This window comes from Periophthalmus magnuspinnatus, chromosome 24 (genome assembly GCF_009829125.3).
Source record: "Periophthalmus magnuspinnatus isolate fPerMag1 chromosome 24, fPerMag1.2.pri, whole genome shotgun sequence".
NCBI classification, from domain to species: Eukaryota; Metazoa; Chordata; class Actinopteri; order Gobiiformes; family Gobiidae; genus Periophthalmus; species Periophthalmus magnuspinnatus.
This window is the reverse complement of record NC_047149.1, coordinates 11,393,843-11,421,819: the sequence shown is the minus strand read 5'-3', so window position 1 is coordinate 11,421,819 and position 27,977 is coordinate 11,393,843. Positions and strand designations below refer to the sequence as shown.

The 27,977-nt window shown below is 42.7% G+C and overlaps 1 protein-coding gene across 2 annotated transcripts; it reads right to left on the bottom strand.

Moving 5' to 3' along the window:
- Positions 1–56: 56 nt before the first annotated feature.
- Positions 57–27,977, bottom strand: rev3l (REV3 like, DNA directed polymerase zeta catalytic subunit). 2 transcript variants are annotated; one of them, XM_055232116.1, is made up of 34 exons: positions 27,492–27,970; positions 26,369–26,558; positions 25,737–25,811; positions 25,422–25,576; positions 25,193–25,319; positions 25,029–25,123; positions 24,564–24,668; positions 21,332–21,416; positions 20,933–21,051; positions 20,741–20,866; positions 19,431–19,659; positions 19,239–19,357; positions 16,423–18,814; positions 16,075–16,383; positions 15,087–15,578; positions 14,381–15,006; positions 13,756–13,841; positions 13,560–13,685; positions 9,848–10,040; positions 9,665–9,776; positions 9,422–9,537; positions 9,213–9,331; positions 5,655–5,773; positions 5,438–5,579; positions 5,096–5,340; positions 3,595–3,703; positions 3,324–3,530; positions 3,150–3,259; positions 2,779–2,893; positions 2,578–2,715; positions 2,258–2,448; positions 1,576–1,822; positions 676–894; positions 57–577 (listed from the first exon to the last, which is right to left on the bottom strand). In XM_055232116.1, the coding sequence occupies exons 1-34, from the start codon at positions 27,628–27,630 to the stop codon at positions 437–439; spliced, it is 8,118 nt and encodes a 2,705-aa protein (XP_055088091.1). In that variant the 5' UTR covers positions 27,631–27,970; the 3' UTR covers positions 57–436. The 2 variants fall into 2 exon arrangements, with proteins under 2 accessions (XP_055088091.1, XP_033846290.1); XM_033990399.2 differs by having other exon boundaries at positions 16,075–18,814; positions 27,492–27,977.

The window sequence follows — 27,977 nt, the reverse complement described above, 5'->3', positions numbered from 1 at the left end:
GTTTAAAATGTCATCCATGAGTATTGTTAGTTCTGAACCGAAGTTGAGCTCAGTTAAGAGGGTCAAGTTATACAGATTTAATTGAATATAGTTTTCTGTAGGAGTGTGAAATGTGATAATTGACATAAACCATATTTTTGTTGATTTAATACTTCTCTGCACACAGCTTCAATTACAAACAGGTCCTTCACAAGTCTTTGTACATTTTGACTCCTCTTCAAACTGAGGTTTTCAGCACAAATGTCTTACAGAATGACTTATGCACAAGAAAATAGTTGTTTGACTAATTATAGGCATTATTGCAACAGCCCCAGGCTTAAAAGTCCTTGCGCTTTCCTCCACATGTACAGCACTTGCAGAGCACAGAGACAATTCTCTGAGCAGTCAAAGCAACAGACAGAGCAAGCACCATTCAATGGTTTTGACATGATGAGAATCAGAACTGTTCTAGCAGCTGTCGGAGGTATGGGGCCCTTGACAGTAGTCTGCCGACTCGGGACAGTTTGTAGAGTACGGGACAGTCCAGAGAGACGCAGGGCACTTGTCGTTCAGCACAGCCACTGCAGTTCCGGCAGATCTGAAGGACAGAGCATTACAATCAGTTCAGCCCATCTACAGCTACAGGTTAGGACATCTATGCACTAGAAGAATACAATAACTGGGCCCTGAGCTCACCTGCAGCAGCCCATCCTGTCGGCTCTCACAGTCCCTCACATCTGACCACAGAGTGACCGCAACACGCTGGGGCTGGCTTCTGCAGCTGGAGCACACACCCAGCTGTGTTAGCTGGTCACATACAGGACAGTGTAGCGTGGTGAAGTACTGAGAAATGGTGCCTTTCCTCCCAGCCTCTAGAGAGCCCCCTCCTGCAGAAGAGCACCAAGCCTTCTGGACCTAAACAGAGCGAACTGTGTTTGAGACAGAGGTGTGCCATGTGTATGCATTACTACTGGGGTTGCTGTGCCTCCTGGTTGTCTCCCATATTAGCGTTAATGTTTTGCATGGAATGTTCCAAGGAATGGCATTAAACTTGCTGGCATTTTTACCGTTAGCAGGGTCACCTCAAATCTAACCTGTAACTTGGCACGATGGTATCACCTGCTTGTCACCATTGAGATCAAATCCCATACTAACGGACAATTCCATGCCCTCTGAAACATGCAAAGTTATTACTTGAACTCAAAAAGCTAGCCTGGTGAATCCAAGTGAAATTTTCTGTATAAGATTTACTGTCTGTTCACAACTCTTAGTTTCATTGGCCATCTTCTGTTATTTAGAACAAAAGCAAACTTCTCTCACTTATGATGGCTTTTGTGTTATTTTCCTTCCCTGTCATTTTAGTTTTAAACAGACTTTATTATTTTAATACAGATTTCATTGCATGCATTCCTGATTGGCTAAACCACCTGACAATTATGCTCACTTGAACGCTGACTTTATGATAAACTGACACTTAGCAAGCATGTGTTACCCAAGCACGGGTGTACACAACTAAAGTAAAGCCGTACACATGCTTGTAGAAGTGTGGGGTGTAGTGCTTTGGCAGAAGAAATACTGCTTTAGTGTGTTTCTCACTCGAGGCAGCTCCTGGTACCAGCTGAACACGTCTACTCCAATAAGCTGGAAGATGCGGGCAATGGGAGGCAGAATCTGTTTGGTGATGTAGTAGGTGGCATTGAGGCGTAAGCTGTGGTCCTGCAGCACCTCCATGGGCCGACGAACCAGTTGAATCAGTGGTAAGCCGGGCATGCCGTAGACAATCACATAGGGAACACGTTCACCAACTCTGGGCTCCTGCCGTCGGTCATACACCATCATTCTCCTGTACAACACAAAACATGTTTCAGCTCCTCTTCAACAATTTATCAGTGTATCGGTGATAGCTTAATTGCTCCACTGGGGGACAACTGGGCCCGAGTGGCCAGTGCCTTACCCTGCACAGACGCTGCGCAAGTTGATTAATAATTGGCTGCATTTGCTGTGGTTAGGTAGAGAGGATATAGACCAATTTGTTTTAAAGCAAATCAATTATAGTGTATTTTGTTTGAACATATCCTCCTCATCTGGGGACAGATCAGTAATGTTTATGAAATCTAAAATCTCCCTTTAAAATCTAAAATGTCCTTTTAAAATATTGTTTATGTGATTTCTGAGCCTACAAAGTACAATAACGCCCAGAGGAATGAAGCCGATTACAAGTATTGCTACACTGGCCTTTATTCATCCCATATTACAGTAAAATGACAGAGTGACAGACCTGGTGAGCTCCAGAGCAGGCACACATGCCCCAGGGCGGTATGCTCCAGCCCCACGGTATTCTTTGGCAAAGGTTAAGTCCTGGACACTGGCTCGGCCATCCAGTACTTTGACGCACTGCCGCTGCACAAATTGCTTGACCTGGCTGATATCCCGCGTATCAAACAGCAGCTTAATGGACCGCTCTAGAATCTACAAACACATGAACCAGAGACGCATCCAGAACAGAACATGGACAGTCCAGTGTGCAGAAATCTCCATTGTCTTCACACTGAAGTAGTATGCATATTGTGTAGCAGGGGGGTGTGGTATGCATGATACCTTGGAAACAGCAGGACAGCCATCTCGACGTACAGTTTCTATGCCTTTGGCATCAAAAACAGGCTTCATCTGGTCCAGGCTCTCATACATGTATCCCACATAACGCTTTTTGGTCTGAAGCACACAGGGGAGATACACCTGCACACATTCTCAGTCAGTTCAAGTACACTTTCCACTAAGAGCCCACTGCAAAACACTCACCTTTTCAAACTTCAGTTTCACTGGTTTTGGGTTGGTAGCTGTCACAGCCTCGGCAATCTCATTTCCAATCTTAAAGGCCTGCTCTTTAGTGACTCCCTTCAGCAACACAAACATGCTGCAAGATCCAAGACATTATTCAGTGCCTTTCTACATACTGGCAAAGACAAAATACATTGGAGACAAAACTAGGCCCCAATAACCTTGATACCACTATAAGTATTATCACATCCATAGCTTGGAGTAAAATTGTATATCACATAGTCCAATTAATACACAAAGACAATTCTATAATTATCAACCAATTTACACCAAGGCAGCTGTTTTCTTTTTTCTGTGATGTCTAATTGTAAGTATGCTGGCTCATGGGTTACCTGTCCGTATCTCCATAGACCACTTTTGCTCCCCACTTCTTGGTCTCATTCACCATCTTGATAGCTCTTTCCAGTGTCTCCCTGGCTTTGTGAACAATGCTATCCCCAACCTATTGGAAAAACACAAATTAAATGGACTTCTGGAGCATAGGGACTGTAAGAGGATGCACCTACTTCCACGCTGGGCATTCGCCCAGAGTAGTTTGCTGCAGTGTAGCCAAAAGTGACGTTGGCAATGAGTTTGAGACCGAGCTGCCGTGCGTCTAACAGCTTTAACAGAGCCTTGTCGTTCTTGTAAGTCTTCATACATTGTTTGACCATGATACGTGTGTTGAGAATCTCCTCTAGCATGCTGGGCAGGATGCCTTTCCGGACAGACGACTGCAAAAAGTAAGTACATTAACAAACAGAATATCATACAGACTGTCAGATGTAGAGCTCTTACCTTGACAAAAGCAATCCCACTGGGTGACACAGTGATTTCATTACGTAACTGGTAGAGGAGATCAGGGGGAACTCTGAGGGATGTACAGCCAAACTTAAACTCATCAAGCCTGAAAAGGAAACTCCATTTAACATCTCTGAAACTCATGCTCAGACAGCATCTCACCACAAATATGCAAGTTGCATGCATTGTGTGATTTTATTTAATTCAATTGTGTTACAGTCTGAAATCCTATTCATTTTTCATGCAAAAGTAACGAAGCAAGTGCTAGCTGTGGTAATTGGCAATGTAATATCAACTAAATGTGGACGTATCGAGGTTCAAATTTGGTATGACAAGCCTATATGTACTGAGTAAGTCAGTAATTCTGTCCTTGATGCGCTTGCCTTATTTGAATAAAGCATATAGTGTTATTTTAATCAGCAGGAGTGCACGTAACATCTGTTACCTCAAACTATGAAGGCAACAAATTACAACACCAACTATCTTCATGAATTACAAAAGGGACTAAAATAATAAGAAAAACTATAGCTGCAAGCAGCAATGCACAGCCCTCACCCACGGCTACATGCGCTAATTCCCCTCTTTACGTTAAATTGTGAGACACAATTGCATCTTCGCTTCTTTTTTGCTACAGAAATGGAGGTATTTTTTTACAAATCTGAAAATATGACGCAAAATAAAGACCATAAAACGTGTCCAAACAAATTTAATAACATTTGTCCTACTTGTCTAGATCATTTTCACCAAATCATAGCTCATTCTAACAAACAGCCAAGGAGGAGTCTCATGTGTTAAAAACCTGACAAATTGTGAGATTTAGTGATTTGTCATCACTATGGCAAAGCCATAAGAAAAATGGCATGAGTGTCACTGACTGAGATATCAAAACAAAATTTGGTGCAAATTTCAGAAAAACATTTTTTTTCCTCCATATGAAAGTTTGTTCCACTATGTAGGGGGTGCCAACACTCAGAATTCCATTCTTTCACATTTTTTATTTTTTCTCCACATATAAGTTTATTTAAATATGTAGGGGGCGTAGCTAGCGTGCCAAATTCAATTTTTATACATTAAGTAGCTTTAGGGAAGGTGCTTTAACAACTCAATCAAATTTCACTGAAATCTGAGTTCATATGAGCAAATGGGGGCAATTTGTAAAAATGCAAAATGTCTAAAATTCTGTGCAATTTTTTTGGCTTCACCACACAGAGACCACAAGACTTGGCAAAAATGTTGATAGCTTTTGATGCCATGGCCCCTGAGACAATTTTTTACCAAATTTGAGCCTATTCGGATGAACATTCTAGGAGGAAATTATAAAAGTACATTTACAAAAATATGCTGTTATATTATCTACATCTGTGCCAAATTTCATGTTTCTAGAGTCAATTTTTTTTATACCTAACACACTTTTTTTGTGTTAGGGTATAAAAAAAAACTTTGCCAGCTTCTGGTGCTCGAGCTTAATAAGACCATAATCAACTCTGCAGTGCCTTACGTTCCAAGACTGTCCATGTGTCCTAAACAAGTGGAGTAGCAGTAGTTGTAGGCGATGACAATGGAAGGGTAGAGGGACTGGAAATCCAGCACCACCACAGAGTTGCTGTAGAAGCGGGACTCTGGCTCCATAACCAAAGGAATGCACTGTGGCGCCCTCTGTTGGGCTCGCTGCTGCACACTTGGAGTCACAGGGATGTAATTAAGGGGCTTGGCAACACGCAGCATCATGGACTCCACCCGATACTATAACCACCAGAAGACACATAGCACCAACCAATCAGTAGGTTAGGTAAAAGCACAGACAGTTATCTAGCAAAGAAAGTCTATGTGTTATTGAGACCTGTGAGCCACGGGTAAGGACATGGTAGAACTGGATGCCAAATACTCGTGCCAGCTCACTGGTTCGGCCAATAATGTCTTGTTGCTGGAGAAGCTGCATGGAACCCCGTACTCTACTGACATAGTGATCCACCATTTTCCACCTGCAGTTATACAAAGAATTTCAGTTAATCGCACATTTAGAATCTGTCAGGGAAAACTGTACACTGTACCCACACCTGTGGAGGTCAGTGTTGTGGTCAAACCAGTCAGACAGAGTGCGATGGCTGTACAGAGGGAAACGCTGGTGTAGTACATGGAATGCCACATTCTCAAAGGTGTAGTTATTCAGTGCCACCTGCAAAACAACACAAGGAAAATCATTACGCTATTCAGATGAGTGGTTAAACGTATTTACTCTGAAGTGTGCAGTTGACCTAATATAACCTCCTGGATGACTGCGGAATTACACAGACACATGGCTAATGATAGACTACGCTTTCATTTACTACACAAAAATTCATTAAAGCTGGGGTACCCTATTTTAAAATCAAGACTGCTTAAGTTTAAGCTTTTACATTAACCCGAGTACATTCTATTGGAGTTTAACACACATAATGGCGACACTTGTTGTATACTATAAATTAATGGTATGTGTTATACATGTTGCTGCATTATAATTGCATTTCTTTCAAATGTACTTTACAGAAATTCAACTTAAGTTTTCTTCAAATGCACTCACTGTTACTGTGCTCAAAGTGTACAACTGCACTGATTTATAGTATACTACACATTAATATATTGCAAACACATTAAAACATTTTCTGTTAGGTAAATCATGCAAAAGTGCACTTAGAATACATGCACTTAGTCATTTCAAAGTGTGCCATTGTTTCATAACGTACTACAATGCTCTTCTAGATAAACTGTACTAAAATGTGCATTTATTTAATGTGCTTGAAGGTGGCAGTCTAATTTTTAGCTACCGGTATTGATTTATAGCATACTACTCATGAATATATTACAATTACATTGGTTTATCTAAAAGTCTATCTATGAACATACTAATTGTCACATAGAATCAATGTGCCTAAAGTTAAACTCTCAAAGTACCCTTCTGCCATTAATTAAGATGCTCAATGTAAATACAGTGGGGCAAAAAAGTATTTAGTCCGCCACCAATTGTGCAAGTTCTGCGACTTAAAAAGATGAGAGATTTGTAATTTTCATCATAGGTACACTTCAACTGTGAAAGACAAAATGAGAAAAAAAATCCAGAAAATCACCTTGTCTGATTTTTAAAGAATTTGTAAATTATGTTGGAAAATAAGTAAGTATTTGGTCAATAACAAAAGTCCATCTCAATACTTTGTTATATACCCTTTGTTGGCAATGACAGAGGTCAAACGTTTTCTGTAAGTCTCCACAAGGTTTTCACACATTGTTGCTGGTAGTTTGGCCCATTTCTCCTGCAGATCTTCTCTAGAGCAATGATGTTCTGAGGCTGTTGCTGGGCAACACAGACTTTCAACTCCCTCCAAAGATTGTCTATGGGGTTGAGATCTGGAGACTGGCTAGGCCACTCCAGGGCCTTGAAATGCGTCTTATGAAGCCACTCCTTCATTGCCCGGGTGGTGTGTTTGGGATCATTGTCATGCTGAAAGCTAGCTAGTTTCATCTTCAATACCCTTACTGATGGAAGGAGGGTTTCACTCAAAATCTCACGATACATGGCTCCATTCATTCTTTCCTGTACACAGATCAGTCATCCTGGTCCCTTTGCAGAAAAACAGCCCCAAAGCATGATGTTTCCACCCCCATGCTTCACAGTAGGTATGGTGTTCTTTGGATGCAACTCAGCATTTTTTCTCCTCCAAATACGACAAGTTGAGTTTTTAACCAAAAAGTTCTATTTTGGTTTCATCTGACCATATGACATTCTCCATTCTCATCCAAATGCTCTCTAGCAAACTTCAGACAGGCCTGGACATGTACTGGCTTAAGAAAGGGGACACGTCTGGCACTGCAAGATTTGAGTCCCTAGCGGTGTAGTGTATTACTGATGATAGCCTTTGTTAATTCACTAGTTCGCCCGTGTGGTTCTGGGATTTTTGCTCATCGTTCTTGTGATAATTTTGACCCCGCAGGTTCAGATCTTGCGTGGAGTCCCAGATCGAGAGAGATTATCAGTGGTCTCGTATGTCTTCCATTTTCTAATAATTGCTCCCACAGTTGATTTTTTACACCAAGCTACTTACCTATTGCAGATTCAAGTCTTCCCATCCTGGTGCAAGTCTACAATCTTGTTTCTGGTGTTGTTTGATAGCTCTTTGGTCTTGGCCATAGTGGAGTTTGGAGTCTGACTGTTTGAGTTTATGGACAGGTGTCTTTTAAACTGATAACGAGTTCAAACAGGTGCCATTAATACAGGTATCGAGTGGAGGACGGAGGAGCCTCTTAAAGAAGAAGTTATAGGTCTGTGAGAGCCAGAAATCTTGCTTGTTTGTAGGTGACCAAATACTTATTTTACTGAGGAATTTACTAATAAATTCATTAAAAATCCTACAATGTGATTTGTTGGATTCTTTCCCCCCATTCTGTCTTTCATAGTTGAATTGTACCTATGATGAAAATTACAGGCCTCTCTTTTTAAATGGGAGAAATTGCACAATTGGTGGCTGACTAAATACTTTTTTGCCCCAATGTATAACACCAGTTTGTTGTTTGAAAGTGTACTTCCAAATCAGTTTGACTAAAGTTGGCTGAATGTACTTAAAGTTGGTACTATCATAGTGTAGGTTTTTGCTATTACTAATAAATAAAAACAAACACACTGTTAAATTGTGCTAAAATGCCCCCTGAAATAAATCTGACTAAAATATACTTCATTTTATAGTTGGTACGCTCAAAGTGTACGTTTGTACCATTGATTCATTATGTAGATGAGCAGTTTTGAACAATTTGTTTACAATATAATACTGTGCAATACCTAAACTGTAGAATAAATGTACTGGCAAAGTGTACCTCTGTGCTATTAATTTTTAAGATGGTGAATGTAAGTAAACCAACTTGTTGCTCATTAGTGTACAGTACTTCCACAGCAAATGCACTCAAGTTTGCTTTCATCAAATGTACTTAAATTTGAAATTTCAATAGTGTAAGTTTTTGCTCTTTGTTTATAATGTACTATACATGAAAATATTGGAAACGCAATCTATAAATGTGTGTTTAACTAATATAAATTGGCCTATATTATACACAAAAGAAAGCCTTCTCCCCAATTCAACATTCTATCACCGCCACACCAAGCCGCTGAGACCAGACAAAAAACTGCAGGTGCTTCACTGTTGGCTCTTCCCAAAAAGTTAATATGCCGATCGCAAGTGTACTTCGATTTAGTATAGTTTACTTGGGTACAACTGTAGCAAGCAACAAGGGACTAAACACCTAAATGCTGCCTAAAACATTTCAAATAGAGCTGCTAAACTGGACAGTACCTGAAGGACTAAAGAAGAGACTGAGGGGGAGGAGAGGCAGGGTCTAGACTGTGAAGTGTGGATACCTCTTAAAACAATCACAAACTCCAGGCGTTTGCAATCAGAAGCACCTGGCTGAAGGCACAGGCACATCATGTTACCAAATACCTGAAATTGCAGTGGCTCCTTCTGTGTTGGAAATTGAAAAACTTAAAAGTTAGATGCAGTCAGCTCACGGCAATCTGATTTTAAGACAATACGATATATCTAAAGTTGGGTACCCCAGCTTTAAGGAGCAGTTGGTGCACATGGAACACCTGCCTCATGTTTCATAATCCTCCACAGATTTAGCATGACACGCCCAACAATGTGAATTTCTGTCATGGTGTCAGCGCCATACTCATCCCGTTCTGCAGCAAAGCGGTTGTCTTTGGAGTCACCTAAAGACAATGAGAAAGCTGTCTGACAAAGCCCAAAGCAATCGTGTGTACCTATATAGGGTGCACAGCTACAGGAAAGCATGACCGTACCTGGGACACGGGACAGTTGCTGACACAGGTCTACTCCCAGTGCAGACGAGCGCTGTAGGAGATAGCCCCAGGAGTGCATCTGAACCTCATACCCCAGCAGCATGTCAGGGTCATACCTGTCACACAACATGTCACACAGTGACCATGGTTCACACACACAACCATAACACTCTAGTTTCAACACCAATGGTCTATGTTGTTTTGCTTTTTGCATTTCATTTTATGTGTAAGAAAAGAAGGCACCTTCTGACTACTGTAATAAGCTCGTCAAACAGCATCAGCTCACTGGGGACGTAGGTAAGCTGCAGACCAGACACCCCCGAGCGTACCAAAAGGGGTGCACACCCTCGATGGCCTGGATACACATGTCTGTTACGTTAATATTATTGTCACTCTTACTGGATTGCTGCAAGATTATTGTACCACCTTGTGCCTGGCTTGGGTATTCTGTGTCCACTACAATAGCCCCGGTAACCAGGTTGTCCACGGCACCGGGCAGAGGAGCATCCGAGCTCAGGCAGTAGAACAATGCACAGATGGGATCAAATTCTGGATCAGGCTCCAGGTCCCGACGTGTCCGAGCGTGCAACTCCATGCCCATTAGCATTATGTACTGCACCTAAAAAAAGCAATCCAGACAAGTTTTAGAGTTTGTACAAAGAGGTGGCTTTGAGTCATACATTTATTAAGTACTCCAAAATACTGCAATGCTGCCCCTTACAGAAAGAAATAAGATAATGAAAGAAATCACCACTTGAGACCAACTTTCACTGAATAAAGTATGTGAATGTAGATGCCCTGTTGTTAAATAAGTTTAGAAACAATTTCACCACAACACCATCAAAGCTTCTGCCACAATATCATAAGTTTCAATTGACAATGTAGAAAATGTTTCAGTGATGAGTAGAACCTCAAGGCCAGCTACGTCACCCAGACTGGCATTACTGGGGCCCCATCCTGGAGCCAGGTCTGGGGTGGGTGCTCGACAACAAATGCCTGATGGCCGGGGTTATCCCCACAGGGCCCGCTTGGGCACAGCCCAAAGGAGCAACATGGGGTCGTCCTCCCATGGACCACCTCCTGCGGGAGAATGCATGCCCAGTTGAAGGTGGGGGCCTCAACGACCGGATTTCCAGACATGAAGGCTCTGGGCACATGGAATGTCACCTCGCTGGGGCGGAGGTGGAAGCCGGACAGACCTGGCAGACCCAAGCGTGCTGTGAGGGTCTGTTGGGAATGTCTGGCAGAGCCCTCTGTCACAGTGGCTTTCAACTCACACTGGGAAAGCTTCTCCCAAATCCTGGGGGAGGCTGGGGACATGGATTCTGAGTGGGCCATGTTCTCCACCTCCATTGTCGACGCAGCTGCTTGAAGCTCTAGCTGTAGGGTCTGCGGTGCTTGTCACGGCGGCAAGTCCCAAACCTGGTGGTGGACTCTTGAAGTAAAGGATGCCGTCAGGCTAAAGTAAGAGTCCCATCCAGCCTTGTTGGCTTGTGGGACTCCTGAGGCAGCAGACAAGTGGGGATGGGATGATATTAAAATTTAGACTCACGCTTATTTTTACCAAAATAATTGCGATTAATGCTATTATCACGATACTTATTAAACCAAGGTTTACAGTTTAAAAAAAGTCACCAAAACATCAATTACCATACAATTTGCAGGTGTCTGAGCAATCACCTTCATTGTTTGTTTTTTTTGTTTTTGCTGCAACTGAAACTAACAATGAATTGAGAACATATCTGTAGACAAATGAGTCCAGATGGCATTGTTGTGTTAATAAATGCGTCAATTATATAAATCTTGACTATAAAGAAAAACACATGAACCAACCTGAGAAACCCCCTAGAAAAAGGATATGATAAAGGATATGCTGGCATCGCAGCCATCAGTTGTGCATTTAGCTAGCGCTAACCTAGCGATAGCAAAATCGACACAAATACGAACCATTATTCATACAAATCCAAACTACATTCAATAGTTTATTCCAGATGGTATGTTGCTTACGGATATTTTCGACTCAAGTTTGGCAAACAATGCAGGATGGTTGTCTCACAAATGTGCATGTAAGTTGCTTGTGTTTGCCCTCGAAGCCACAACTTTTTTTCAACAGGCTCTGCAGATTAGTGGCTCATTGCCTTGTTGGTCTTGTGTTTCAAAGCCATAATAATTCCACACATCAGACTTCACCTTCTTGAATGGAGTATATAAATGTGTGGCCTCATCTGGATGCAGATCGACTGCCTGCCCACTAGTCATGACGGTGACTGACGGTGAAGAACCATCCCCAATTCAGAGTAGGTACAGAAGCTAACAAGTTTCATTGCTATGATAGGAGGTCCCCTTGTAAGCAAACACCAAGCAAAATTCAAGGTTGAATTCAAAGAGATTCTGGAAAACCGTCTGAGGCCTCAGGAGGGGGAAGTAGTGCTTCACCAACACAGTTTACAGTGTAGGTGGAGAGCTGCTGCCCTCGACAGGGGATGTTGTTGGACGGTGGAAGGAATACTTTGAGGATCTCCTCAATCCCACCGTCACCTCTTCCAAGGAGGAAGCAGAGACTGGGGATGCGGAGGTGGACTCATACCTCACCCTGGCTGAAGTCACTGAGGTGGTTAGCAAGCTCCTCAGTGGCAAGGCTTCGGGGGGTGGACAAGATCCATCCCAAGTACCTTAAGTCTCTGGATATTGAGGGGCGGTCTTGGCTGACATGTCTCTGCAACATTGTATGGCGGTCGGGGACAGTGCCTGTGGAGTGGCAGACCGGGGTGTTGGTCCCTCTGTTTAAGAAGAGGGACCGAAGCGTGTGTTCCAATTAGAGGGGAATCACACTCCTCAGCCTTCCCCATAAGGTCTATTCCAGGGTATTTGAAAGCAGAATCCAACCGATAGTCGAACCTCGGATTCAGGAGGAGCAATGGAGTTTTCGTCTCAGTCATGGAACCAGTGGACCAGCTCTACGCTCTCCATCGGGTCCTGGAGCATTCATGGGAGTTTGCCCAACTAGTCCACATGTGTTTTGTGGATCTGGAGAAGGCATTCAACCCTGTCCCTTGTGGTGTCCTGTGGCGGGTGCGCCGGGAGTAAGCATGTCCAGCATCAGCTCCTTCATATCTGAGGCCATGGTTCTTGACCAGAAAAAGGTGGTGTGCCCTCTCTCGGTGAGTGGTAAGTCCTTGCCTCAAATGGAGGAGTTCAAGCATCTCTGGGAGGAAAGGATGGAGGCAGATCAGTGCAGCATCTGCAGTGATGCGGTCACTGTGTTGGACTGCTGTGGTAAAAAAAGAGTTGAGTCGAAAGGCATAGCTCTCGATTTACGGGCAATCTGTTCCTCCCTCACCTATGGTCATGAGCTTTGGGTAATGATCGAAAGGACAAGATTGGGGATACAAGTGTCCGAAATCCATCCACAGGATGGCTGGGTGCTCCCTTAGAGACAGGCTGAGGAGCTCAGCACGGAAGGAGCTGCTCCTCCTCATCGAGAGGAGCCAGCTGAGGTGGCTCGGGCATCCGCCCCGAATGTCTACCGGACGCCTCCCTGGGGAGGTGTTCCGGACATGTCCCACCAGGAGAAGACTGCGGGGAAGACCCCAGACATGTTGAAGGAACTATATCTCTCGGCTGGCCTGGGAATGCCTTGGGGTCCCAGGAACTGGAGGATGTGTCTGGGGTGAGGGAAGTCTGGGAGTCCCTGCTTAGACTGCTACCCCCGCAACCCAGCCCCAAATAAGCGTAAGAAAATTAATGGATGGAAAATGTTTCAAAGACAGTCATCTGGACACTGTTTGACATTAATTTTCTGAAAATGACTTTTTCTACCTTGGACCACTTCTGGATGAAGGAATACAAATTCCATCAACTATTTAAAATTACGTTGTAAAAAAATAATAATAATAATCAGCCAATCAATCAGAAAAATGTGACTGAATATTTAATTCAATATTAGAAGCATTTTTAAAATCATTGGTAATTATTAATGGACCAAAAATTGCTCCAAGTAAAACCTAAATCAGGAGTGCAATGATTATTTTCATAACAAAGTTGTATGATTCCATGTAAGGAGCTGTGATTTTGCATTGTTTAGTCATATAAATGATTATTATTTACATATCCTAATTATTACATCCCCATCACTCACCTCATGTAGCGCTTTGGCCTCCTCCAGGTTCTGCATGCTGACTTTGAAGCCATACGAATTTGCTATACTTGGACCTTCAATTTGGGAGTTGTCCTTTTTTGGTATATTCAGACCTGCGAACTGGTTCTGCCAAAAACAGATTCATTTAAATTGTCAGCTACATCTACTGCCTAGAAGCTAACAAACTGTGAACCACCTTGATCTGGGAGCTGAGGATGAGCCTACGAAGAGGTTTGGCTTGGCTTTTCCTCCCCTGGTGCCCACGCACACTGACGTCATCCTCTACACAGGATCAATCAATATTTCATCATCATCAATCATCATCAATATTTTACAACTTAAACTATTGGCACCTGATTTTTTCCTCAATGGAAATGATAGTGAGTAGAGTTCTAGTTTAATATGAATTAAGCCATTATTAACCTATCAAGAGTCATACAACTTCCTTTTCTCCAAGATTCCACTGAAAATGGTGTTTGCTAAACTTGAAGTGAATAAACTACAACTACATCACTCAACAAAACTGTTCAACCTGTTTTGAGAAGTTAAGCCACTATGATCACCATTTTAGGGTCAACCAATTACAATGGCCAATTTCACTGTTAAATAACACAATGTAAACACTGGAATGAGGTCTGATTAATTAGTAATCTGCACTCCCTTACCATAGGGAGTATCTTACTATCCAGAGCACCATAGGGAGAACATACTGAATTCCATCAAAAATATTTATGGTCCAATAATTTAATAAATTAAATACTGTACTCTTCCTTAATAACTTTAAGTTTAAATGTTAACAAGTCAAAAAATGTTGTTCTTACTCTCAGAGATGGGTGTGCTGCAAACAGGTGGAGCTTTTATGGCGAGGGGGCTGTCCTGGCTGTGAGGAGTGGCACTCACATGACCTGGAGAGATGGTCCCATTTAATGGGTGCCCTGAGCTTTGGGGTGATTGTTGGCTGCTTTGGTTTGGCTGCTGCCATGGCGGAACATCAGGGCTGTCAGGAGAAAGAACTTTGTCTTCCTCGTCTGACACCAGACCAAGGTCTGCGAATTCAGAATTCTTTAGAGGAGAAATTGGTGTAGAAGTGTATGATTTCCCACAATGTGTCCCAGAAATGGGCTGGATACACAGCTGGGGTGCCTCCTGCTCTTCCGAAGCCCTTTTCTCTTTTTCCAATTGTCCACCCCTTCTGTGTGCCTCCAGCCAGAGCTGCACACAGTGCCTGCTCGGAGGCATTTTACAGGGCAGCAGCATAACTTGTTTGTCGCCATCAGAGGATTGAGTTGGTCTTCTGGCCTTGAGGTCCACTGTGGCACAGGGTAGGTTCATAGCTGAAAATGCTGTCTTCCAGAATTGCAGGCCATCCACAGACAATTCTCCAATGAACTCTGGAAGCTCTGAGGTCAGCCTGGTGCCAATAGTCAGCTTACGGCCCCCAACTTCCCTGAAACAGCCATTCACAAAGCTGCTTTACATTTATCGCCATTTAAAATGCCTTTTTTGGTGGGTATAATGTATACTTACATGGGTTTTCCTGGAGCATCAGAGGGGTCGCTACAGAAGGGCTCCTCAAAAGTAGCCTCTGATATCTCCAAGTCTTTAAGTGTCCCGCAAAGTTCCTCTCTGCTAGGTGGAGACATGAGGGGCTTCAGGATGTTGGTCCCCCGAGGGCTGGCTCTGGCCTGGAACAGAGAACTGACAGAGCAGGGTGAGCTGCTAGGAGTGCTAGAGGCCAGGCCATCTATGCCCTCTAAGAGGTCACTGGTGGGAGAGGTGTCGGCAAAGGACACAGAAGTCAAGGGTAATGGATCCAGTGGTGAGAACAGAAGCTCCTTTCTCTCACAGTGGAAGTCCTGGAAATGGCTATGGGCCTCTCTTGATACCAAGTTCCACTCCCTGCTTTTGACTTGATCAGTGTTTGAGGAGAGGGTGTTCCCAGGCTCTGTGTTTTCTTGTCGGTAAAAGTCTTCTGGACAGACACTAACTTTGTGAAGATCCTCTCCCAGACCCAACACCCTGTTTCACAAAGGCATACACTTTATCATAACACTAGAACAGCATGCTGTATAATAAATACATGTACTGAGTACTACATGAAATTATGACATCTGGCCTATGGACTATTCCATTGGATTGTATAGCAGGATTAGTGTCAGTTTGGGATGGTTTGGTAAAGGTAACCTCATAACACCATTGTGTTCGTCATATCACAGTGCATCTCCGATTAAAATAGAGTATAGAATACTACAGCTTTTTGTGCATTAAAATTAACTGGAATACACTTCTAACCAAATGTTACATTTGTGTTTCATGCAAACAAAACTATAAATTCAATCTGTTGTTAGCTACTTCAAGTTACAAAATACAAACAACGGTCCAAGCTAATCCCAGGCCAGACACCTTGCCAGGGCAGCACAGTTGGATGGGATTTATGACTGTTTCAGACTGCTCTAGTAGGAACATATTCATACCAGTACAACATGCACCATATTCTTTTAGTGGAAATGCTCACCTGAAATGTTTTTTCTCAGAGACTGGACTCTGTAGTATGAGGCCATCCTGAGAAGCATCACTCAGGAACTTCAGGGGAAGGTTCTTATCAGTTAGGACAAACTGACTGCTGCTGTATGGGCAGCAGAGGTGTACCTGGTCTATGGCATTTATATCAAAGTTGTTGTGTGGAAGCTCTGGTGAGAGACTGTCTTCTATGAACTTACAACTGTCCAGGTGTGGCTCTGACAGTGTGGGGCTCTCAGATTGTTTGTTGCTTCTTCTGCCTTTCCTAGACTTTTTGCACTTAGGAGCAGTAGATTTCCCAGGTCTAGATTTAGATGGACTTGATAAGGTTGCAGTTTTGGACTTACAATGGTTGTCATGCAGTGATGGGTTCTGTTCTTGGGATCGTTTCTGCAGTAGTTTCTTGAGAACAACCACACCAGGAGGGCAATTTGAGAGAGCTGGGTGTGGCCCATTCTGTTCAGATTCTGACAGAGGAGACATTGTCACATTTTCCTTTGACTGGTCGGCCTTTACACAAGTGGGTGAAAGTTTGTTCTGATTGGACTGGGAAAAACAATTGTTCACATCCATTATCAAGGCATCACAGTCAATTTTTAGCTGTAAGGATTTGGTTGCTGAGTTATCTGCATTCAGAACACATGTGTCTGTTCCAACTGGCTGCAGAAATGGAGAACAAGAGCTTGGAGAAAGAGCAGTGTCATCTCCAAGTGAGAGAGGCTGGGAGCTCTTTGCAGCTTCTGTTTGGTCTTTAGGCACTTCTGTCTTCTTTTTGCTGTAAGTCCTTGGTCTAGTAAGGGCCTTGGTCATCTGTTCAGTTCTTTTTAGTTGTTTTTTTCTTGCTGTTACATTTTTGGTCTCACAATCAAAAGATTTACTTGCTCTTTGAGCAGAGGTTTTCGTGGGCTTGACAGCTGAAGGTAAGGTTTTAGTGGAGTACACAGAAGCTGAACTAAGACAAGGGTCAATCAGGGGGTTGATCAAATGTTCAGGGATGGGGTTGTCCAACATCAGTGGGTCACTAGGCGACCAACATCTTGGAGGTGTAGAGTCTCTAGGGCTCAGAGATGTATCTGAGAGGTAGCCTAGCTCCACCATAACATCGGAATAGTGAGAATCATAGTCTTGGGCCAACTCACAGTAGCATGGTCGAGGAGGAGGCAGTGAGGGGAGATACAGTCCCCTCTGACAGTTCCTTTCAGACAATTTAAATGGTGGTTTGCTTAAGTTCCTGACCACTTTTTTGACAGGTTTGGTCTTTCGTCTAATGTATTTTTTGGATTTCATCTCAAGAATCGGAAATCTCAAAGCTGGAGATTCTGGGACTTTAGGCCAAAAGTCTTTGAGAGGGGCCAGTTTGTTGTATAGTTCCAATTTGTCATGTGTTAACAAGACTCTCTGCTCCTCTGCTTGGATTTTGGACACTTTAACCAGCATATTCTTCTCACCTTTGAACCTGTTGATGATGATGTACTTGATGATGACTGGTGGCTCTTTCCTGCAGCGCTTTTTGTTTTTGTAATCTTGTGGAGAAGTGCAATTGTCTTTGGGACGCTCTGAGCCAGAAGTGAGGTTTTTACACCGGCTTACACCTGACTGTTCCCCATCTTCAGTATCACCGATCATTTTACGTTTAGCTCTTAAAGCATACTTGCTTCCAGGAAGTGAGCCAACTTCTGCTGGCACAGTAGGGTCTTCAAAGCAGCTGGGGGAACTTGGAGGGAGTTCTGTTGTAGCTTTTATCTGTTCATTTTTCTCATCAGATTCTTCCTGATTGCATTTGGTTACGGCCTCTGTTGTTGTTGGATAGCATTTGCCCTGTTCTGCACCTGTTGTTTGAGAATCATCTGCATATAATGTGTTTGAATCAGCAGAAGCTGCTGCTGTTACTGTGCCCAGCTCAGCGATAACATCTATGTTCACAAGGGAACAATCTACTGGGTCCATTGTTACCTTCTTTTTGTTTAGCTTTAATCTTGATCTTCTGGGCGTATCTTCAAGAACCTTTTTGCCTCCAGATTTTTTCCTATTAAGGCAGTTGGAGAGGATGACACTAGGGAAAAACTTATAATGAGCTTCTTGTTGCGCCACAATTGTCTTTTCAGTCTTGTCCTCCCTGTAGTCTTCATAGCAAATTTTGAGTTCGCCCACATGGCCCTCTTCACTGTGGTGCCCCGTGTTCTCCATCATAGTGGAATGGACCATAACCTTCATGTTGCTCTCTTTCTGACTAATCTCAAGTTCTCCTTTAGTTGAACAGTTTCTCAACTCAGAATAACAAAATAATGTCCTATGGTTTTGGAGCATAGGCAGACAGTGTGTATCCACAGCCTTAAGACTGTCAAATGCATTACAGTTTTTAGTAGCCTTTTCAGGACCAAATGGTAAAATTTCAAGATCAGTCTTGTCTAAACTAACAGAGGCATTTTTAAAGAGCGTTCCATTGCCCTCCTGACTGAGACTGTTGGGAGAGGCTCCAGCTGCTCTAGCTGACTTAGAGGAGATAGGGTGTTTGACTGGTGGGATGTAAGGAATATCTTTGTTAACTCTAGATCCACCTGGAAGATCACTGCTGGTATGAGTACTGCCTGTTAGTTCAAAGTGCTCATTTGGAGCGGGCTCAGTATCCTGCAGCTGAGGGTGTTTGCAGTCCAAAGGAAATGCATTCCTCTTATTGTGCATCCTCTCTGTAAGTGATGACTGGCTTCTAGAACTACTGTCCGTTAGAGATGAATCTGCAGACAAAACAAATGATTAAAGCATATTTTTTTTACAAAATGACTACACTATAAGTTTTCTGGTGGAGGGCTGGAATCTTTTTAGTTTATAGAGTCATTTTTTAGTCTGGAATGTTTTGTATTAAAAACATGCATGTATGTATTTCATGTACCATGGAGACAAACAGGTGACCCTACCAATAAATGACAACTTTAATACCATACTGTAGACAAAAGCAACACTACATCAATGAGACAAGCAGGTTGTGGCCTCTCCAACAGAAACCTCATTCGGTGCACGTTTTAATTATTCTTAAAATACAGTATTTGACATTTATGTAAACAACTGTTCAAAAAAGTAAAGATTTGTACAGTACACTAGATGAATATTCTCAGCTAACTAGATCAGCATTGTTTGGATTTTTCCTGATGAGAAGCTTACCGCTGTTCTCATCGGCGGTTCCGTCCACTTGAGGAATGAACAGATCAGCCAGCTCAGAGTTATGCCTGCCCCAGTCCATGTCTTCATCTGATGCCTCTTGGGGCTCTTCAGTAGGCATGCTGCAAGAACCAATGACACTAGGCCTTCAAGCACCAGTATTGGGTTTCAGTCAAGACAAATGCACAACAATACCTTGGATGAAGTAACAAATCAGGTGACTGACTGTCCCAGCGTTGTGACATGATAACACTAAGCTCGGCATCCTCCTTGTCTGCATCTGGCTCCACCTCCTCTTCATCACTGTTGCCCTGGTAACTTCTGATACCTGAAAAGGGCTTTGGTGGGGAGCATTGCTGACTCCTGCAGAAGGTGTCATCCAGGCCAGCCAACAAGTTGATGATGCCACGATCCTGACAGCTGTCTGAAAAAAACCCCAAAACATTCCAAAAGTGAAATGACAAAGCAGACTCAAATTTATTCCTGGAAATAAATCAGGTCATCTGCAAGCGATTTAGCACTAGGTTCTCCACAAACATGAGGCGCGAGATAGGAGAGGGGAGACCCATGTTGGCTGCGCCCCACTCCTGTCACGAACGGCTCTGCTCACCGACCCCCGCGGGCTGGCTATCCTTGACCACTCAAAGATCCACAGCGCTACAGTATCATCACGTTTAGGGGGGATTCTGATTTAGAGGCATTCAGTCATAATCCCACAGATGGTAGCGTCGCCCTATTGGCTCCTCAGCCAAGCACATGCACCAAATGTCTGAACCTGCGGTCCCTCTTGTACTGAGCAGGATTACTATTGCAACAACACATCAGTAGGGTAAAACTAACCTGTCTCAAGATGGTCTAAACCCAGCTCACGTTCCCCATTAGTGGGTGAACAATCCAACACTTGGTGAATTCTGCTTCACAATGATAGGAAGAGCCGACATTGAAGGATCAAAAAGCGATGTCGCTATGAATGTTTGGCCGCCACAAGCCAGTTATCACTGTGGTAACTTTTCTGACACCTCCTGCTTAAAACCCAAAAAGTGGATCGTGGATCGTGGAAGGATCGTGAGGACCCGCTTTCACGGTCTGTATTCATACTGAAAAGCAAATCAAGCGAGCTTTTGCCCTTCTGCTCCATGGGAGGTTTCCCTGAAGCGGGTCACTCCAGGCACAGCCGGGCACTTGACACCAGAAGCGAGAGCCTGCTTGGGGCTCGCCTGCCCGCCTCACTGGGTAAGTGGGAGGAAAAAAAAAAAATCACAATGCACATACTATAAAATAACTGACTACAACTCATGCAATGCATACATTATAAAATGTAGTTCTTGTGAATTTAACCATTTCAATGTGTGAACGAGAATGTACCAAGTATGTCAGCATACATTTGATTCCTAATATTTGCATGTAGCCAGAATCTTTAGGGAAGTGTACAACAAATATGTATATTACAATACATGCTTATTGCAACTACATGCATTTTGATATTCAAAGACAAGATAACCTACCATCAGGGATTCGGTTTGAGTTCTGAGTGAGCTGGAGGAAGTCCTGGCTGTTTTCAAGCAGATTTAAAATAACTTCTTCATCCACAACAGCCTCTTCTGGAAACAAAGTATGGCCCCTGGTCAAGTCTAGAGAGAGGGTAAGCAGGTCAGAGCTGAGAAGTTCACTGCTGATGGTACAGCATGGTGGCATACTTGGTTGGGAGTCCTGATGTACCTCCAGCACATTAGCAGGTGTACATGGAGGCAACTCTAGAGTCTCTGAATGGATGGTGAGCTCAAATTCTTCCTGTTCTGACTCAGACTGCTGTGTTCTGCACAGGAATGAAAATATCACACACTTAGCGCACACTATTATTTATATTTGCTACTCTGAAAAACAAGTAAAAATGTACTAACCTGCAGGCATAGGTTCTTACTAAAAAAAGCAACCTCAGTAGCTAAGTACTAGTCTGACTACTGAATGCTTCTTCTCTTAAACAGTTAGAATGTACTGTACTACTGTGCTTATACATTGGACACCATGATGTCTATACTGACAGAAAACAGGAAGAAAGACCTTCATATATTGTTGGAAAGTGGAAACACACTTACATGTCAAAGTCATTCTCTTTCAAAATCTCCCTCAGTCTCTGGAGGAAAATCCTCTCACTGTCTGTTGATGGGATCAAACCACGATCTGCAAAACATTACACACAATGTATTTTATTTCCAGTAGATGAATTTTTCATAATGTATGTGTAAGTTTATACACCAACATCAATCAACAATTAAAAAAAAGAAAAACAAGAGCACAGCATTGCTGTGCTCAATGTCAGACCTTTATGTAACAAGTCATTTTTAATCAATGATTTTATCTCTTCTTTTAATCTTGACTTTGTTTTTAACTGAAACATGGCTAGACAAAAACACAGGTAATGCAATTCTAGTGGAATCAACTCCACCCAACTTCAAATTTGAAGCTGAAAAACGAACAAACAAAAAGGGTGGTGGTGTGTGTGCGCATTTTTAGAGATAATTTAGATACTCACAGGTTGTCATTTGGGGTGTTTTCATCTTTTGAGTATGTGTCCTTTAAAATGAAGCTAAAGCAATCCCCCTCCATACGCTACATAGCCATATACAAACCTCCCCACCACTGTCTATGCATGCGACTGAAAGGATCTCGGTAAAATCATTAATAAAACTTGGACTTTGATGGTTTAGTCATTACAGGTGATTTTAATGTACATGTGGATAATGTGTTTGACAGAAACGCTAAAGAACTCAGTTCTGTCCTTGAAACCTTTGGTCTGACTCAGCATGTCAGCGAGCCCACCCACAACAGAGGACACACTCTGGACCTGCCTCATTACAAAAGTGATAAATATTTGAAATGTCAATGTAGTGGATGTTGCTCTGTCTGATCATTTCTGTTGTTCGAAGGACACACATAAAGAGTATAACACAGGTGCACTGTTCATAGAAATGATACACTTTGAAAATGCCTCATGTTTTAATGTTGATGATTTGTTGAACTCTGTGACTTCAAGTGTTTTGAATGTTCTGGACCCTATTGACCCGATGAAGGTTAAAATGTTTAAATATAAACAGAAAGCACAATGGAGGAATGATGACTGTCAGGGTACAGAAAAGGGAGTGCCGGAGGGCCGAGCGGGAATGGTGCAAGTCAAAGCTCCAGGTTTATTATAAGATTTACAGAGAAAAGATGCACATATACAACCACAGTTTATGTAGAACAAGGGAGAGGTATTTTCAGACATTATTGGAAGTTGCAGTAACAACTCTCGTGTCCTGTGTGCAACAGTAAACAGATTAACAAACCCTACAGCTCTGCTGCCATTAGAACTAATTTCCACATCGTAGTGCAATGAGTTTGCAGTATTCTTTAATGACAAGTTTCAGGGCATTAAAAATGCCGTCAATTCCACAATGCAAATAACACCTCTACAGCCACCTAAACACTTAGAGCTCTGACAAAACTGTCCAAGAGATCATCACCAGTGTGTGGATGCAAAACAACTTTCTCCAGCTAAACTCAGACAAGACTGAAGTCATCATCTTTGACCCACAAAAACATAGAGAAGGTGTTATCAGTCACCTCCAGTCTCTCTCTAAAACCTTCAAATCAGGCTAGAAATCTAGGGATAATAATGGACTCAGACTTTAACTTTAACAGCCACATCAAATCAATAACATCTGCAGCTTTTACCATCTAAAAGACATTACATCAAAGATATACTGTCAAAACCAGACTTAGATAGTCTTATCCATGCATTTGTCTTCAGTAGGTTAGGCTACTATAATGGCCTGTTCACTGGCCTCTCCAAACGAGCGTTAAGACAGCTGCAGTACATCCAGAACGCTGCTGCTTGGGTCCTGACTATAACCAGAAAGTACGAGCTCATAAGTCCTGTGCTCAGGTCTCCTGGCTCCTGTGGCTCAGAGAATAGACTTTAAAAGCAGCTCTGCTTGTGAACAAGTCTCTCCATGGCCTAGCACCAAAGTACATCTCCCACATGTTAGCGCCACATGAACCATCTTACACTCTGGGCACCAGCAGGAGGCCAGTCCCTGAAGACTTCAGAGTCAGGACTAAACTTGGGGAATCAGTGTTTCAGTTTTATGCAGCTAAAACCTGGAGCAATTTTACTGAAGATCTGAAACAGGCCTCTACTTTGACAATGTTTAAAATCCAGGCTCAAAACAGTTATTTTTAGCTGTGCATATGACTAAAATGCTTTCATTTTGCACTTTTCTCCTTTAATGTTAATCTTATGATGATTATTTGTGATTATTTATGTTTGATTTGTTGTATCGTGATTTTAATATCTTGCCAAAACAAAGCAAGGTAGAGCTAGTTTTTTTTTTTTTTTTATAGTGCAACTGATATTGTCACACAAGTAAAGCAAAAACAATACACTACTGTTTTGGGATGCATAGTAATAATAAATATTTACGACGCATTCACCTTTGTTTTGTGAAAAAAGTGTATTTGAAAGAAGGTGAAATATAAAAGATACCATATATATTGCAATATATTTTCAAACAGAAGTAACCAGTAGTACTATGGTTTGAGAAATTAAAGATGAAAATGCTCTTCCTTAGCTACTTAGTGCTTCTTCCAAACACGAGAATGCATCTTAAAGGGACCATATTACACAAATTTCTAATTTATGTTGTAATGTTGTTTCCTCATCACAAACATACCCATTGTGTTTTGTTTCATGTTTAACACACAAACCCTGCATATTTAGGCTAAGTTCTTCTCTCAAACTGAAACACTCTACCTTGATGTCATGAAGTAATACAGGAAGTGCATCACTGTGTTTTTAAAGGCCATACACCTTCAGTAGAATCATATGGATGATTTCAGCCCTGGAATTGCCACTGAAAAAAGGTACAACGTAGCTGTTAACTTGAAAAGTTGCTTCATGACATCACAAGGTGGGACAGAGCGCATTTTGAGTGTTTGAGATGTAGACAGACTAATAATAATAAAGGGTTGCTCAAACATATGTGAATAAAACAAACCACGGCTCAAGGTATGTTTTTGATGAGGTAACACCCTTACATAGGCTAAAGCTCACACATGGCAATTTTGTGTAATATAGGCCATTTAATGTGTTGCAATCCAGCAGGCTGCAACTGAGTGCACCAACTACACCTACTCCCCAGTCGTAATCACAAAGATGAAGACAAGACACTCCACCCCAAGACAAGCAAAATTCATTTCATAATGTTCCACCAGCATTTCTCATGTTTAGGAGGACCTATAAAGCTAATGTTAAGAAGCCATCAGAGGTTAAACAGAAATATGAGTGACCTTGGGTTTGGTGAGGCTCAAGCTGTGAGGGCTGGTTCCTCTCTTTCCGCCGCTGCCTCTCATCTTCCCAGATGGCCTGCAGTCCAGGGTTTCTGCCAATCTGGTCTGAACACAAACAATCAATATGCAGGTTTCATTTTGGTCAAGTACCTGATCACAAAAAATAAACTTAAATAAAAGGAAAATAAAGTTTTAGATCACTATATATTTATAGTTACTCCTTAACCTGCTATAAACATACTGTGGAAAAACTGAAGAAATGACTGCATCATTGGGTCAGGAAAGGTGCTCTGCTAGGATGTGGCCAAAAAGCATTTAAAACAGATGATGGTTGATTTGCCAGTGTTACAAAAAAGGTGTGCACAGGAGTCAAGCAAATTTAATAACTCCAATTACAGCCTGGTGAACCAGTTTGTATTTTTAAAAATCAACATTTTATTAATGAGGTGAACAGACTCAACATACTCTCAATCTCAAGGCGATTCAGGACATCCACAGCCACGGCATCTACCTCCAGCTCACAGGTGCTCTGCTTCTCCAGATCTGGCAGGACCAAGGAACTGCCAACAGGACACAGCGCAGGTATGAGCGAAAGCTGATCAGTGACATTGTAACCCGTCTGTACTCACCAGGGCAGAGAGCCCTCTTCCCAGCGGCCCAGCATGCTCTCAGTCACTCTGGAGGTGCATGGGCTCTTCCAGGGGTTTATACTGGATCCACCACTGCTATGGTGTTCTCTCTGTGACTGTAGAGCATCTGTAGACAAACATCAGGCATAGGACAATACAAAGATCAGCTTAGTTGGAATGTTAACAACAATTTGCGATGGATATGGATTTTTTTCCCCACTGATATTACCTTTGCTGACGCGAAACTTGACAGCCCCCAGGTTAATCAGGTTCATGCCATACAGGTTGTAGTCGATGAAGAGCTGCAGCAGGTAGGGAATGTGGCCCTCATGTGGTTGATATATCTTATTCATGACAGCTCCACTCTGCAGTAGCTCACATACCCTGCAACAATACAGGCCAGAACATTTGTGTTGCCCCTTTTGCACTTGGTTTAACTTTCTCTTAGTGATGAAGTTAGTCAATGCCTTAATACAGTATTTTTGTTAGCCATGGTGAAATTCCAGAAAGTTGGCAGTGAAATCATTAGTAGTAGCAAACTCACCGTTTCACCATCTGAGGATTGTACAGATATATTTTCAGAAAGTACTTCTCCTTGGCATGGTATCCATAGAAAGGCCTAAAAGAAACAAACAAGATTACTAAAGGTGCCAATAGAAGTACCAATAGCTTCTTTTGTATTATTAAGGAACTAAATCCCACACAATGAACATAACCATTTGTAGGTTTGTTTTCAGCCAACTAAAGACTCTGGATGAATCTAACTGTACATTATTATGAGATAGGACAGAATGCTTTTGGACCAGAAGATCAGATAGGTGTGGGCGCTATGCCATAAAATTCAAATAACAATTTTCTTAAAGACCAACTGATTTTATTACAAATTATATTTTCTTAGTAACTTTTATACAGTCTTAAGCAAGACTATAACTAAAGCCATCTGCTGTTTCAGAAAGTTCACACTTTACTGTAATTGTTTAATTCCACCCGTCACTGACTCAGAGCATAAAGAAGTCTGAACAATAGGGGAAGTGGGCAGTGGAAAGTGCCATAGAGCTGCATTAAACAAAAAGCAGGGAATCACAATATGTTATTTTGGTAAAAATCTCAATAAAATTTTTATCACCATACCGTCCAGCCCTAGGATAAGAGTGAGCAGTACACAAAAGAACATACATGCCAGAGACCAGCACCACTTTGAAGACGTGCTGCACGCAGGAGCCAGGGTTTCCCATAGTCACATTCAGGGCTCTGTCGATGCTGAAGGCCACCTGCCGCAGGTAGCGCTCAGACTGCTGCTCGAGGCCATCATACGGAACATAGATGTAAGGAAAGATGCCATGAAGGTGGAGGCAAGTCTTCTGACCTGTGCAACACAGCATTGGCTTGATTTTATTCATTTATTTTGGAGTGAAAGTGAATGACTTTGGAAAATAAAATAAAATTAAAACAAACCCAGTAAAAGTCTCTTAAACTTAATGTCCAAAACACTAATCATGGGAGTAGTGAGAGACTGGCTCACACTAATCCCTAATGGATCCAGGAATCCAGGTGGAATTCTGATGGCACTAAGGCCCCCACAGAGTAACCCCCACGCCCCAACCAACGGAGCATGCAGCTCCATTGGTCACGCACACACTTCAAAGCACACAACCAAAACAAGGACCAAAATGCATCAGCTTGAGTTCAAAGTGTTTTAATTTTTCTATATCTTTGCCGACGATCAGTGGGAGTTTTGTCAGCCGATTACCCATCTAAAGTGAGTGTGGAATATCAGCTTCATATTAGGCCTAACTGGCTATTAGCTTAGTTCACCAATTTTTCCGATGGCAGTTCATTGTGAGACTGGTGTGTAGTTGGACAATCAAACAAATGCTGCATGCATGATGTCAACAGACAAGACAATATTCCATTACATCTAATTCTTTCCAGCCACAGGTGTCAGTTATTAAGACTATATGAACCTATGTGTGAAGATTACAACAGTTTCAGGAGCCAGCGAGTCTCGTGAGCCCAGTCAGCAGCGTCGTGATACAGGGGAGCGAAAACAAAGCACAGCTACCGGGAGGGGGGGGCAGCAGACCACCACTATTACAGCCCCACTAGCGCCAAAAACCACCTTGTCCACAGTGTCAGCGATTGAAATAAACTCCACTCCAAAACAGTATCCCTTAACGACAACATTTCATTTTTAAAAATCACGTGCGGTCACGTTTATTGGCGTGCTTGCCTCCTGTGGCATGTTCACGTGGCCCACTACAGCCACCATTTACAGACAGACACAAACATTGCGCCTAACCTGCGGGGGTGGCTCCGAAGATCCGCACCACAGGCACTCTCTTCACTTCGCTCTCTCGGAATTCAGAATAGCAGACGTCCAGGTCTTTAACGGGACTGGCAAGGTAATAGTCCGCTGTAACAATACGGACAGCGAACATGGTTTTGATTGACGTTTGTGCCTGTCCGAGAGAAACAACCCGCCGGCAGAGGTCCAGTTAAAGGATCATGAGGCGATCCGGTGCTGCTGGATCCATCCTTCACCAGGTGCCATGAAAGCGCCAGTACAGCCTGGCCACCAACGTGTCCCCCACACTTCCGGTGTTCAACGATTTGGGTAAATTCTGCGTTTAGGTTGGGAGCTCGGCATGGAAATAGTCCCACTTCTTCAGGAGGCACAAGCATCCATAATCCCAAACAGGTTAGCTCACTAGGCTACATGCTAAATCTGCACGGAAATACAGCCGTCGAGCTGCTGGTGGCAGTGGTGCTACCCGAGCTGCTTCCT